Raw genomic sequence first — 15,601 nt, forward strand, 5'->3', positions numbered from 1 at the left:
GTTAACAAGTCTGACCTTTAAACAGTGAAGAGTTTTCACCCACAAAAATGCTGCAGTCTGGTTGAGATTTATTTCTTACGCAATTCCTAGTAAATTCTCTGCTGCCTGTGAAATATCGGGAGTGTAAAGCTGTCTGCAGTTCTTATTTTTAAGTAGTAGGAGAAAAACATTTGACACCAGGAAAACTAATATGCCTCAACAACCCTCAAGCCAGTAGCAATCAGTTTGCAGCTGATTGACAGCTCCAAGCTAAACCCTCTACAGTCTGAGTGTGTTTTTTTTTTTATCTGTCTAGATATTAGTGCTCATGCACCCAGCTAGTGCTTTTGGCAGATTCAAAATGTCAACTGTTAAAATGTACCCACAAAGCCCTTCAGTCCTGTTAAGTTGTGACTCACTGTCTGCAGGCCTGAGATGTTTGTGTAAAAACCAAACAGAGTTGATTATATTTATACAGAGAGTAATGCTGTTTAGTGAATTTGATCTTGTAATTAAAAGACACTCATTCCATTTTTTTTCTGCCAAAGAAAAATGCTCATTAACTAGTTGAATTTATCAATTCAATCCGACCTTTTCTCTTTACAGGAGCGTGAGGAGAAGGTAAGACTTCAGTCTCAGATCAAGAGGCTGTGGGAGGACAACCAGAGGCTGCAGGAGGAGTCCCAAACCTCGGCTGCCAAGCTCAAGAAGTTTACCGAGTGGGTCTTCAACACCATCGACATGAACTGACCGGCACACTTTCAACTCGCACGCACACACACACAAGTACACACAGTCTGGATGGAGAGGTGGGGGGATCGACAAAGACTGACATGTGAAAGGCTTGTTGTTGAACCCTCCGAACATCTTCTATTGGCTTCAGATATCGCGACCAGTCCCCGCAGACCCTTGGATGATCTTCTCAGGATGAGACACAAGACTATTGGGTGTCGTTTATCAGATTATGAAGGACTGGCCTCTACTCTCCAACGGGACCATGAGAGATTTTCTGAATCAGTCTTTCAGCCAATATATTTTTTCGCAAAAATTGCCAACAAAGAGGAAGCTCTTTCTGAAGAGAAGCTAGCTTTGCCCCTTCCCCCGCCTTTCGTCTTTTTAAGGACAATGTTCCATAGATATCTGGCCTTGAATTTTGCCTCTATAATCTTATTTTACAAATACATTCCTCCAATGTTGCCCAGCTTCTCTGAAAGGTGCCAAATCACAGCGACCACAGCAGAAGGTAGCAGAGACATCCATGTCTCTGAAAATGCCACACAAAGTCAGATAGGTACGCACACAAACACAGAAGGAATCTGAAGCCACCACAACATCGGACACAAGAGGGGGGTTCACATTTCCTTCGCATGTAAATGGAGAGTGAAGAAATTTAGTATCTGCTTGCAGACGTGGAAGCAAGTCGATCTGCATCTGAACTGGAAGGAAACTTGGATTTGTACAGTTTTTTTTGTTTGTTTGTTTTTGTTTTTTTTCCATTTCTTCTCCTCTGTGTCACTCTGGATCTGGATTACAGCATCCTGTCTCTACAGCACAAACCAACACCTGACAAAGGAGTATATTTATAAGCCATTGGCATGTGGTGCCATAAAACATGACTGATAATCCAGAGTGCTTTGGTCCATCCCAATTGTATGTGTCTTAAAAGCAATAGGAAGAAGTCAGGATGCCGGTCTCGCACCAAAAAAGGGAGAGATTTTGCTCTGGAAAGACGTGGGAAAAACGCCAGTCCTCCGTCTGCTTCCATCTGCTGTGAAAGCAGTGGACATCTTGCTTTGGGAGAGGAGAAAGGGAGGACTCCGCTTACCAGTCCACTGTTGGGAACACAGAGCCAGCTGATGATAAATGACAGACATTTTTTCGGGAAGGGAAAAGTGAAGGTTATTTTTCCCCCCAGGTTAATTTATTTCCTTGTATTATAATTCCAATAAATAAGTTGTTCTATTCGTACAGTACAACTGACATCAGTGTTTAGTTCCTCAAGAAAAAGGTCACTAGCTATATTATTTAAATGGCTTTATTTCTTAATTCTGGCTAAAGCCTGACTATATGCTTTTTATTCTGTATTATGTTGTATTTTGTGGTGCCCGAGCCTGCTGTCGTGTTGCTTACAGTGCCCTCTAGTGGTGACCAGTGGAAAATGTCATGATTATTAAATGTGCTGCCAGTCACTCTGTATTTTTCCTCTTCAGCAATCAGCCAGACATCGACCGGGAGAGGCCACACAAAACGTAGAACACAGGAAGGAAAATCACAAGCCAGCTCTGAGAGACAATCAAAAGGTTGATTTTATTTTGATAAAGGAAGCAGACTTTAGGTGTATGTATGTGGGTGAATACGTGTGTTAACTTTGAACATCTGTAGTTTTTCCTCAGGTTCAGTGTTTGTTGGGGATGTGAGGATCTTTTTGAGAAAGTAACCTGACAAAAATTACCTGTCGTTAGATTTAAAAACCCGCGATGGGAAGGAGCTGCAGCACCAAGTGGCAGTGTGCGTGCGTGCGTGCGTGTGTGTGTGCGTGTGTGTGTGTGTGTGTTGTCGTTGTATAAATGTACATCAGTCTATCCAGCCGTGCCTACACTCGTCACTTATTTTGGTCATTTACTCCCAGGCAGAGCAGGGACGTGCCTTTGAAACAGCACCTGGGGGAACACATGAAAGGGGAAAGGCTCTTCTTCATCCTGAGACATAGACACACACACACACACACACACACACACACACACACACACACACACACATTCACCTTACACACATATGCTTATTCATACCCACAGTTGTGTTTGTGCTGGGAAATCTGCTGCTTCGTCCTTTCTCTTTTGTCCATATGAATACTTCTGCTTAACACAATCAGGCTGGCCGGCCTCCAAATGCAGGGACGAGAGTGTGTGAAGAGGTGCGTGAAGATTTGTCTGTGTGTGCCTTTTGCATTCAGTTTTATGCAGTATATATCTCTTAGTGCAGCTGGCCCCTCGTAAAAAAGTTGTTGGAAGAAAGATTCACCCGAATATCAACGCTAATCACGACACAAGCGGGAGCGACAAAGCCGACACGACTACAAGAGTATCGGGATCACATCAGGTCGTTAGTACGTGGTGTAAGCCTTAAATCCCCTGTCCTATTGATGAAGAAACACTCCCAGTTTTTGTATCTCTTTAAGCAGAATTTGCATCTTAAAAATGACACAATTAAATCCCTGCAGCGCACTGCACAAAACGGCACCCTGTCTGAATGTAAAGAGGATCTAAACGAGCCTAAATAAATGTGATGTTTACTATATCTGACATTCAGCTCTGCAGTCTTGCAGTGAGATGAGTGGCCTCTTAACATCAAAGATGTACAGGTTTCGGTTCTGTTCTAAGAATCTCGTCAGTCTGTATGGATGGTAACGGCACACAGTGAGCAGTCAGCTGAAGTGCTCTTCTTGGTGAGATGATTTGGTTTTGTTTTTTAACAGTTTAAAGGAGAAGTTCACCCAAAAATGAAAATGTAGTCGTTATCTACTTAGTCATCTTCATGCAGGTAGAAAGTCAGGCAAGGTTTCCTCGTTCACAAAACATTTCTGATATCACGATATTCATGATGACTATGACACTAAAAAGTGTGATATTGATATTGTGTTAATATAGATACAGTAATAATCTTGTGAGGATGATTGGTGTTGTGCATCTTTTGATTATGAGTTGATCTGGTTGCCTTTTCACTGGTAACTGAGTGCAATTGTTTGTTTTTTTTAATACACTTTTTGTAACAAGGTGAAGAGAGAGTCTGTAACTATAATTCTAAAACACTCATTTTCAGGTGAATTTATTTCTTCTCTTCCAATTTCTCCACATGCACTTACACTTTTAGCCTAGCAACTAAAGTGAAGTTTTTGTGAAGACTTGGATTGATTAAATGTTTTTAACATTAACATTTTCTAAATTCCATATTTAATTGAAAAGATGTTATTTTGCACTTTTAGGTTAGAAGCTGTGGTGAAGTTCGCAATTTGGCTTCTAAGGCCTCCGTGCACTTGGATTAAGCAGATGAGCTTTATGGAGCCATTTTAAGTTTAGTTTTTCAGTTCAAGTTGTATCCATTGTTCATGAGAATGCTGCAAATGCTGCAAATGCTGCGATGCTCCAGAAATGACGTTTACGAAACTTTACTTGACTCTCCATCAGCATGAGAGTGAGCAGATAATGACACAATTTTAACTTTTGGGTGAACTCATCCTTTAAAAACTTGGCCAGTTGTAAAAAAAAAAAAAAAAAAAGCAGTCTAGTATTCATCCAATAATGTGAAGTCCGCAGAATATACACAAAATACGAGTCAGAAAATGTTCCACGATCCAGGAAGTTTTGACTGTACATTGTTTGTCGATGCTTAAATCATGACTAATGTTTTATTGTACATGGAAAGTGCTCTAGTTTTTTTGTATTTCAAATGAAGTATGGCCAAAATGACAAGCTGTGCAGTGCAGATGTTTTTGCTCGCATCTTTAAAAGAGTTGGATATTAGATACAGTTATCAACCTGATTCACACACACACACACACACAGTCCAGATACTCCAGTGTGAATGTTGAGTTGTTTTACTGTGCAGAGAGTTTCTTTCTTTCCTCGGCTTTTGTTTTCTGGTGCTTTTCAGAAGGACATGGGAAATGTTCAGATGTTCAAATGTTCCATTTTGTAATATCTTTTATTTTTAAGAACCTTTGCACAGTGTTTTATAAAATAATAATAAAAAAAAAAGATTGTGTTTACAGGTTTTCGGATGAGAAGGGGAAAGGAGATCCACTCCTGTGCAATCTTGTCTAGATGTTGCTCCGTAGTTTTCCTGCCAGTGCAGTTCCTGACAAACAGAGGAAGGTGCTCCACTTTATTCGCTTCACCCCTCTTTTCCTTAAGCGTCACTGATCAGACGAGAAGCGGGTGCATGTTGTTTGTACTGCAGGGATGTTGGTTTTCTAAGTCGAACACAGCGTGCTTGCGAGGTCAGTGATTGCGGCGGGGCGGGAAGGCTTCACAAAGCTTACACAGCTGTGTTGGAAGAACAAACTGAACAGCGAAGCGATCAGCTCTGACTGGAGATAAAGCACACCGTTTCAAATAGGACCAAGTTTTAACAGGATTAAAGATACTGTTTACATCCCGGATCCATTGTCTTTGTAAAATGTAAAGGTATGAAAAAGACATTTGCAGTGATCACAGTATTAAAGTTTCTGAAATAAATAAATGCTGTATCGACTTGTGGTGCTGTTGTTTGTTTCTGCTTTTCCCTTTGAATCAGTTTGATCTCTTGATGATCTCTCTTGACACTAGCTCACTATTTGTATATGCATATAGATATTTGAGAAACTAGTTTTTGAGATCTAAAAATCATCAATCCGATCAGTAATTTATTGGAAAACCCTCTTGTATACAACATGGCACCTGTTGGCTAACCTCTTGCAGATAATCAGAGAAGTGCAGCTGTAAGCAAAGGATATATAATAACAAAAAACTATTTTATTTAGTCTTTTTTTAAAGTCCCTTTGTCTGCTTCTTAGCACAAACGTGGTCTTATCTTTTTAAAAGATGTTTGCGCAAACCGTTAAAGCAGAGGGCATTTGGTACAACAAGCCAACTGTCAACTGTAGAGAGAAATAAAATAAAGAAAAAAATTAAATGTAGCTTGTTTTTACACGATAAGAAGAGGTAAAAGTCTGGCCCCTTGGCACTTTCCAAATCTGGCCCTTCTAAAATAGTTGAATAGGTCTGAAATATACACATATGTATAGAAGTGACATATAAATGTAATTTTAATGCAGTATATGCATGTAAATAATGTTACATATGTAAAAATGGTTCAAGCCAGTAATTGAAAATGTATGTATTTTCAATGGAAGAGAGACAATTAGATGAGACGGCTCTGTTTTTGTTTTTGACTTGGCTCATTTTCAGCTGTAGTTTTCGCTGCAACCTTTTCTATGATACCATCTCATTCATTTTGGCAATTTCAAAGTAGTGTTTTTAATACACATACATTTACTTTTTCATTTTTTTGTGCTTGCATGATTTTTTGCTGTAATTACGGGGTTGAAAAAATAGTTTTAATGGGTTTTAATGGTACGTAACATGTACAACAGTCTGTAGGCCTAATATACAGTACACAGTGTATTATAGATATATTACATGAGCAGTGGTTGAAGTTTTAAAGAAAAAGAATGAGTGCAAAATTCATTAACAAAAAAAAAAAACTAAATTAAAAATGCAACGTTTTCTGCTCAGCTGTCGTAATGTGCTCCTCTCTGTCCCTCTCATAATAACTGGGAGTGGAGGTGGAATTACTCCCTCACGCAGAGCTGCTGTGTGATTTGTACCTCGCAGTGAGTAGCCGGGGTGAGGAGAGGGTCGAGGTCTGAGATTTGAGATTTGTACTGTGTCCGCCTCGGGCTCCGATTGTTCCCCTTTTTGTACTGATTCACCTGATTGCACTTTGAACAGCCGGAGCAGAAACCACCTCGCCTTTGGTTTTTCTCCTGCCCTCATCACACAGCAGCTTGTCAGCACTGCTGAGAGAGATGGCTGAGGATGATAGTCGCATAATTCAGCTTTTTTCCTCTTCTTCTAGATAGCATGAATTGTAGATCCTCTAAACTTCACAGATGGCTCACACATGGTTACTGAACAGCGGACAGGAACAAAACCTCCGTGGGTGAGACGCTCCGTCTGAGCCGATCCACCGCTGTCTCACCAAGCATTTCCAGGTTGTGAGATTAAGTGTGATTTGATACAGAAATCAGGCTGTTTGGACTGTTCAGTATTGTTGTGACAACAGGAAATCAGTTGCTTGTCTGGTGCAGACGTGAGTTGGTCAACACACCACGTTTGGCACAATATTTCTTCCCTAGAAGCTTTTTATTGCTCACAAGCAGTGGGGTGCACAGACTTTTTGAAGGGCAGGGGCGAAAAGAAGGGCACTTTAGCGCACATTTTTGCTCCCAAGAGGGCACTTTAGTGTGCGTTTTGGCTCCCAAGAGGGCACTTTAGTGTGCGTTTTGGCTCCCAAGAGGGCAGTTCATCATGTTTTAACCAGCCAAGGGGGCAGTTTAGTGTGTTTTGCCAACCAAGGGGGCATTTTTGCATGCTTTTTTTGCCCCCAAGAGGCCACTTTAGCGCATGTTTTGGCTCCCAAGAGGGCACTTTAGCGCGTGTTTTTCAACACTTGGGCCACAATGGGGGGCAAATGCCCTCGCCCCCCCTTTGTGCACATCTCTGCTCGCAAGCAAGAGTCACACATCAGCAGTGCGTAGATGATGACTGAAGAGAGGCAGTCTCTCCCCAGCCTTTGTAATAATAAAAAAAACATTACACTACAATCTCACTGAAATAAACTATTCCAGTCATCTCCACATCCATCTCATGATACACAGTAACTTCACATACACTTCAAACATTGTTGTGTTTCCTACGTCAACCTAAAGTCAAAACACTTACTTACTGAAGGGGCTTCACCAACCCCCCTCCAGGATGAACTCCTTACCTAAGCTCCACCACAGTTTTCGATTGCAACATCACTGTCGTACTACAAACTGTAATAACCAGGAATTTCTCTTGAAAAGAGTCAAGGATCAAAGATTTAAGGTTATATTTGCTCTGTGTGCCATAATAACTCAGTCCTGTCCAAAGGCTTTTCGATCGCCAACAGACGCGGGATTGCAGACTAGATAATCGGATTGGCTCTTTGCGAGGCATCAATAACTCCCTCCACAGCTCCCCCTGGACTAAACGCTTTCACAGTTCAAGTAAAATGAGGATTTAATGGCGTTCGAGTGCTTCAGAATACCGTCGGAACTAATCTCTGTACGAAGCAGTGCAGCTGATGGAGAGACACCTGTTGGTGGATTGACCTGCGCTGCTTCAGTCTGTCCAACTGCGGCAGTTGTTCGGGGCCGTCTGAGGCCAGCAGCATCAGTACAGGGGGGGGGGGATGTAATGCGGAGGAGGCCACGGATTAGTCATCTCTGGTTCAGGTGGAAAATGTGGGGGCTGAGTCACCTGGGGTTCCTTTCAAGGATTCGCTATAGAGAGAAGTGTACCATGGTTAAATTGGAGCGCGATCACCGGGAGCTGGAGCCTGATGTGTTTTTGTGCTCGTAAGAGCTCAATTGTTAAGAGCTAAATGTGTAACAGCGGGTTTATAAATGAGACTGCCATTCACTATCTGTGAGGTTCATGGGGGGATCCAGGTTGGGGGAAAAAACAGAAAGGAAGGGGAAAATCTGTAGGGATCCGGTCTTATCTGTTTAGTGGAAGAAACCCATAAACTTTCCTCATGAAAACAATGAAGCTGCACCAGTGCAAAAAAAAGTTTTTAAAAAATTTCCTACATTTTAGTTTTTGCAGTTTTTAGCTAGTCTTATACTGGCTCAGCCAAGTCGGCAGGATCAACTGTTAGCAGTTCGTGTTTCTACAAAACACAGAACGGTCACATTTGTATGTGTCACATGTACCTTATTGACCATTCTACAAAACAACCAGATTACATGTTTGTGACCTTTAGTGGACAGGATGGTGGAGGAGGTTGAAAAATTTCTGAAAAGGAACCTTGGCATTTCAACATTTGTAGGCGTGACAAAATGTTTAAGGGCACCTTGGAATAATCTCCATTTGTGTTTTTGGTGAAAAAAAACATGATGTTTTCCAAACCCTAACCGAATAGCTTTTGCACCTAAACCTCACCAAATCACACAGCTCACCACCCACACTATATATATATATATATATATATATATATATATATATATATATATATATATATATATAAACAACTAAAATAAATGTTTCAACATATAAATGGTTTGCACAAACATACAATGCCAATATTGTTTTGCCAGTTGGGTTATAAATAATCAATTAAAGCCGTTTCTTCACCCTTGTTTTCATTCCAACCTGATAAAATTAAACACATTTTGCTTGATGGCTGATTTGGATATGATATGATTTTGAACAACTGCACTTGTAAGTTCACATTAAACGCTCACAACCTGCCAGTCACGCTGTCAAATATTTCTACCTGCACCCACTGAATTTTATCACCACTTGGGGGAGTAACAGGCTGTAGAAGCAAACCTGACATAAAATTATTGTATTACTATCCAATGCAGTTGAATATATATGCAAATGATTGACTATTTCACAAACAAACCGTGTGCCGCATGTACCAGGCGACCAGGCCCATACACCATCAGCTCTGGAAATAAATGTTCTTTCTGCAAAACAGTCATCTGTATGACTGTGTTGTTTCCACCATTTGGTGTTTTAGCAGGTAGTGTACAGTTGCTTTATCAGACCTCTTTCAACAATATAAAAAAACGTAAAATACCAGTGAGAAAGGTGAGACTGAATGAAAACTAATCTGAGGCTGTGAAACAAACCTGGTGAGCTAAAAGATGATGAAATGCTCCACGGAACTGAAGCGAGCCGCAGAGGAAGGTGATAATGGCCGGTGTGTTCACCCCTTTTCATATGGCACCCATCATTTATTCATAGTTGATACATGAATATTGAATCGTGTAGCTTTAACATATAATTGGCTTCATTTATAGTGTAAAGCGCTTTCATTCGACGCACTGCTCAATTTTCCTGTCGTCAAGCTATGAGTCACGGCCAGTCGATGACGACGGCTGTCAGACGATAGAGCAAAGCACAATTTTAATTGGTCATTCCGTTCCATCCAAAGCACAAGTGAGTGTCTGGTTTTCAGCTGCTGCTGTTTCTTTGTGCCGTGACTTCAACACAAATGTTCGGTAACCTTGGACCTCTAGTTAGTGGTACACTTTAGAATAAACCCTCCTACATGCAAATACAACTTTTCTGCTGTCGCCTGTTTGGAAATGTCTGGAACGGGCCAGACTTGAAGCCACCGAGTAGAAAGAGTCAACCTCTGACTTCTGTTCCCCAATCAGTAGCTCGGGTTTTATCCAAACGAGGCGCAAATTTTGCGAAAATCAGTGAAAGAGAATGCGACTAAATGCTTTTGACGTCCACAGCAGTGATGAGATTGAGGGTCAGTTCATCTAGATATACACTGGGTGGCGCCAGTTCTCTAGCCGGACAGCCATTAATCCACTGTAGAAGGAGAGGGGGACGCAACGGTGGCGTAGAAAACGCGACAGGAATGAAACATTTCAGTTTGTTGCACGAGGAAAGCTTGCATCGGGTTGAGTGGCAGCGATTGCGAGTTTTATTTTGCCACTTTAATTAAGCCTAAGCTGAAACAGTGAGTCAAATGTTCGCCATGTCAGAACTTGCCATCAAACATCTAACATCCAATTTTGACATTTTCGTTGATGTTCTGGCATGTGACGTTTCAAAATGCACATAGGAATTTGTTGACGAAAACATATGTTACATCAGTGGCCCAAAACTGGTGAGGTGAACGGCCTCAAAGCAACTTGGAAAGTGCATCAACATGTCATCAGAATGATTAAGAACAAAGCTCTGCACACAGCTGCTGCATCGTCTCACCTCTGCTGCCACATGACTACATAAAAAACAAAGAATGAAACGTCTGTTCGCCAGAAGCATGTGGCCGTCTCTCCACTTTTTCTTCCTCCGGCGTCACGTAAGGACCCTCGATGCTTCTATCCCACACTCTCCAGCAGCCCACACAACGCCTTCACGTCTCCGCGCAGCTCTTAGCTCTTATCAAGGAAGCCGAGGAGGGAGTGTTTTTGTTCTTCAGAGGAACAGCTTTGTTGTTTGCCATCGTTACAGATGCGAACATTTCCCTTACGCTTGTTAAGGCGATCTGTCGATTCGCACAATACCTGTCAGTCTGCGTGACTGTCTGTGACAGTTTAGTGTGTATTCAGCAGACTGCACCCCTGACACACACACACACACACACACACGTTGGCATCTCCACTGTTTCTATTTTCATCTCAGTTTTTATGAGATGTGAAGCATCACAGGAAGCTCTAATTAGACAATTAACAAAGGCTCGGACTGCCTCGTGAAAAAGCGCTTAACAGAGTTGATATTGGAATCGTTACAAAAAAGCTTTTTGCAGCTTTCAGTGTGATGGAGTGGCCACAAACTGTTTACATCCGGTAGAAAACAGAGGTGAAGAAGAAGATAAAACCACCCAGAACAAACATTCCACTTGACACTTCCTGTTTTTGTCTTTTTCCTGCCCCCTTTTTTTCCTGCTTTCCTGTATTTCATTAGCTAAATTTGGGCTGCCCAATTTCAGTAACATATTTTGCCCAAAATGATGAAATGGTGACAAAATGGCAAAAAACCGCCATTGCAGATGCTTTTTCATGCCTTCACCAGTCAAACACCTGAGATCCTGATTTGAGCAGCTATGAGCTTCTATGCCCGCCCTAGCACCTACGACAGCCAATGAATGATATTTTAGACAGATGAATCGCTTTCTATGCTTTCTCCTCCCTCTTGTGCCACTTACACCTAAACTTAGATTTCATGCAAGTTCTTTAGATATGCTGTTTTTGCCCAAACTTTGTGTTAATGAGGAAATATAGAACTATAATGAGTTTAATGCTCCTGTTACTTGACAGGGGTATTTTGCGGCAACAGCAGATCCTTTAGGATGATTTTTCATGCATTCCCAGGAATAAGAAGGGGTTTATTAGTGTGTTTATACTGCATTCAGAAGCCATTTCCCAAGTTAGGACGCAACGTGGACGTCAAAATGAGGCTGTTTTGATCGCTTTCATCGCTCAGAGCATTTAAGCAGCACATTGACAGCTGTTTCCATTATTTAAGTGGAGAGGGAGCGCAGTTGAAATGAAACGGCGACAATATGTGACTTTGGTACAAGTTTCTTTCCATGAACCCAATGCTTACCTGCGTCAGCTATGTTTCGGCATCGTATGTAGTCAATCAGAATCAGAATCAGAATCAGAAAAAGCTTTATTGCCAAGTACGATGTTACACATACGAGGAATTTGTTGTGGTGATATTGGTGCATGCATCAAATAACTATTAAGTGAAAATATAACAAATTAACAATATAAACTATTTAAAGAATAGAAAATATAACAAATTAACAATATAAACTATTTTAAAAAGTAGAAAATATAACTATACAATATAAATATATATGCACAATCTGTTTTTTGGGTAAAAGGATAAAAGGAGCAGACCGGCTGGCAGTGAACAATTACAAGAATGATGTGCAAATGAAAATGTGCAAATGAACAGGATGTTCAAGGTGAGCGTTAATGTAACGCATAGAGTTATTGTGCTGTCAGTGTGACAGTAGAGTCAGTGGTAGAGGTGGAGTGTGAGGAGTGTCGGGGGGATTCAGGCCTTGTTGATAAGGCTGACAGCAGACGGGAAGAAACTGTTCTTGTGGCGTGAGGTTTTGGTCCTGATGGACCGCAGCCTCCTGCCAGAGGGGAGTGTCTCAAAGAGTTTGTGACCGGGATGGGAGGGATCAGCAACAATCTTTCCTGCACGCCTCAGGGTCCTAGAGGTGTACAGGTCCTGAAGAGACGGGAGGTTGCAGCCAATCACCTTCTCTGCTGACCGAATGACACGCTGCAGCCTGCCCTTGTCCTTGGCGGTGGCAGCAGCGTACCAGATGGTGATGGAGGAGGTGAGGATGGACTCAATGATGGCTGTGTAGAAGTGCACCATCATTGTCTTTGGCAGACTGAATTTCTGCAGCTGCCGCAGGAAGTACATCCTCTGCTGTGCTTTCTTGATGAGGGAGCTAATGTTCAGCTCCCACTTGAGGTCCTGGGAGATGATTGTTCCCAGGAAGCGGAAAGACTCCACAGTGTCAATAGTGGAGTCACAGAGGGTGATGGGGGCAGGTGAGGCTGAGTTCTTCCTGTAGTCCACAACCATCTCCACTGTCTTTAGAGCATTGGCAACTCGTGCACCGAAATGTTCTCAGACTGTCGTTCCGACTTAAGAAGACGATCGTGTGAGCTTTCCTAGCTGGAAGAACGTTTTTTGATGAGTGACAACGCTGATGCGTTCGGCTCCTTTTTGTAAAACCTAACAGCTCTTTTGCACCTAGTCTTGATTTTTGGCGCTCTGAGCGCTACAAGCCGAGTAACACCTAGTTCTGTTATATTCCAGAGAGGGCAGACATCTGCACGGCTGATACTTCCAAAACTCAGAAACTCACGCCCAGACGATCCAGGTGGATGAATAGCAATACAGGTGAGAGGGAAAACATTTATCTTTGCGCTGAAAGTAGCCAGGTGGTTGGTCCGATGGTTTAAGTGTCTGATGAGGATGCCCCCCCTGGATGCCCTCTGGAGTGCTTTCAGGCACTTCCAATTGGAAGGATTTTCCGGAGGCAGACCCAGAACACACGGTGGGATTATACATCCCATCTGGCCTGGAAACGCCTTTGGGATCCCCCTGGAGAGGAGGAGCCGGGGGAAGAAGCCAGGGAGTAGAGGCATCTCTGGGCTATTTTTCTTGACCTGATATCAATTCACCTACGTGACCCTGGCAAAGGAAAATGGATGGATTCTCAACATTTGTATCCTCATGTAGATGTTCTTTGCATTGGTGAGAGTCAGGTCTGTGTCAAACCTGCGCAGATTCGCTCTGGGGACGAGCCGCACAGCTTCACTCAGATTTGTCTGAGTTATAAAAGAGGAGATGATGCACTATATTGGATTTTATCACCACATGGCTCATATAGTAGATGATGTTTGAAGTATTTCCAGCACCTTCCTCCACACGCTGTCACATATTTCAAGCCCAAAGTATTTCTCCCATATAATCTCTCAGGAGCTCTCTGTTATAGTACAGTATATATAGACAGACATAAAGGCTATATTAATCCAAGGTGTATTTTTTTATGATGAGTTGCGTCAGGATGCTTTATATTGCTCACCTGTAAAAGATGACCAGACATTGGCTCAAAAATGTAACCTGCCTAAGTTCACATTGGAAGTAGAGCCAGGGTGGTGATGTGTGTTGGCCAAAATAGATTCTCAATGATGGTAATGTCGAGGAACTTCAGCTCCACCGATGGAGACAGAGGTGTGTGTCTTTGCCTCCTTATTTCAAACGAATGTAGAGAAGTAAAAGTAAAAGTATGAAATAGAAGCTGGCACTGATGGTATTATTATGGTTTTTGTTGCAGTACTTACACAGGTAAACAAATCCTTTTTATGGATGCTTAAATATTACAGCTCTTGTCCACAACTGATGCAGAGTTTCATAACACACAGATCCACTCTCTAACCTCACTTTGGTTGATTTCAGACGACTTGGTTTGAGGGTTTAAAGGTTCAGTGTGTGTGTGTGTGTAAGATTTAGTGGCATTTAGAATAGCCGGTTATCCATTTACACCACAACTGGGCTACCTGTTTGAAGGTGTGTCTTTAACCAATGGCGCGCTTTTCCCAATTCCTGCAGTGCTACCAAAGTATCGCCCTTAACAAAGTGGCTCCACTGATTCAGTTACACTTTTAATTTCACTATAACTTATTCACAGTAAAAGCCCCCCTGTTATTTATGAATTGAAAAGCTTTCATTGTGAAGCAGAATTACGGGACTCATTGAGTTTTCACCAGCAGTAACTAAACACGACTCCTGAAACGGCTGACAAGACAACACAATGAAAAAGTAAAACACAGCGGATGTTTGAAAATAAAAAAACAGGACAAGAGAAACTAAAGAGATTTGGTTAGAAGCTACAGAAGCACCGAGAGCTGAGCACAGACTTTGTTTCTCTTAGGTTTCATGAGTTGAGCATCGATTTGAGATGCACACTTAATAAAAGTAAAACTGGTGATGGACAGGTAAATCGCCTTGGTTTCATGCGGCGCGGCCAAAAGAGCTGTTGGAGAAACGTCATAGAAGTGAGGTTGCAGAGTGCAACCAACTAAATAGCCCTCACCTCATCCCTCCCAACTGGGGCTGCTAAAGACAGGAGAAGGCGGTCTTTAGAGCCGGCTGCTATACGAAACATGCCAGCGCTAAGTTAGCCGACTCCACGGAAGGGCTACCCGCTCACTGTGAATATAACAGGCTCGTTTTACTGACAACGCAACAGTTTTTAGTTTGCACGCTCACTGAAACATAATTATGAAAATGATATTACATCTCATCTGCCTCTAGAATTCCCCTGAATGTTACACACTGGACTGATGTTTAGAAACGAGAGCTCAGTGAGGGTGCACACCGTATGGATGTGTGTCTGCAATAAAAGGGCAGCAAATGTGGGGCAACCACACACACACACACACACACACACACTCACACAAACTTCCCACTGGGATCTTCTCTTCCTGTTTACTGTTGCTCAATAATTCAGCTGGTCCAAAGTGGAGGCCATAGTTTCCATCTGTGTATGTGTGTGTGTGTGTGTCAATCTGTCAGGCCTGAGTGGTCCATTAGTATCACTGTTGTTTTTGATGACAGTTAGCTGGTAAGTGCACGTATTGATTTGTGAGCATATTCATGTCCATCTTTTTTTTTTTTTTTTTCCATTTGCACACTAAACAGATGAAAAGCGGACAAAGAGAGGAACGACGGGCGTTTGAAGCCCGCCGTCGCCTCACCCTCTGTCCCAGTAACACTCTATTGAATTAGGGCAGCACATATTTTTAGTCTCCGCCACCAGCAGTGAGAAT

The 15,601-nt window shown here is 42.2% G+C and overlaps 1 protein-coding gene across 3 annotated transcripts in view; it reads left to right on the forward strand.

Annotated features, from left to right (window-relative positions):
• The window catches only part of sipa1l1 (signal-induced proliferation-associated 1 like 1), an 83,758-nt gene extending 78,525 nt beyond the window's left edge, over positions 1-5,233 (forward strand). For 2 of the 3 annotated variants that reach the window (XM_037085899.1, XM_037085898.1), the window contains one exon: positions 586-5,233. In XM_037085899.1, the coding sequence (XP_036941794.1) occupies positions 586-729 (144 nt within the window). In that variant the 3' untranslated portion in view covers positions 730-5,233. The remainder of the gene's footprint in view (positions 1-585) is intronic. The other variant, XR_005072418.1, reaches the window with a different exon arrangement.
• Positions 5,234-15,601: the final 10,368 nt, after the last annotated feature.

Source organism: Acanthopagrus latus, chromosome 22, assembly GCF_904848185.1.
Source record: "Acanthopagrus latus isolate v.2019 chromosome 22, fAcaLat1.1, whole genome shotgun sequence".
Lineage (NCBI taxonomy): Eukaryota > Metazoa > Chordata > Actinopteri > Spariformes > Sparidae > Acanthopagrus > Acanthopagrus latus.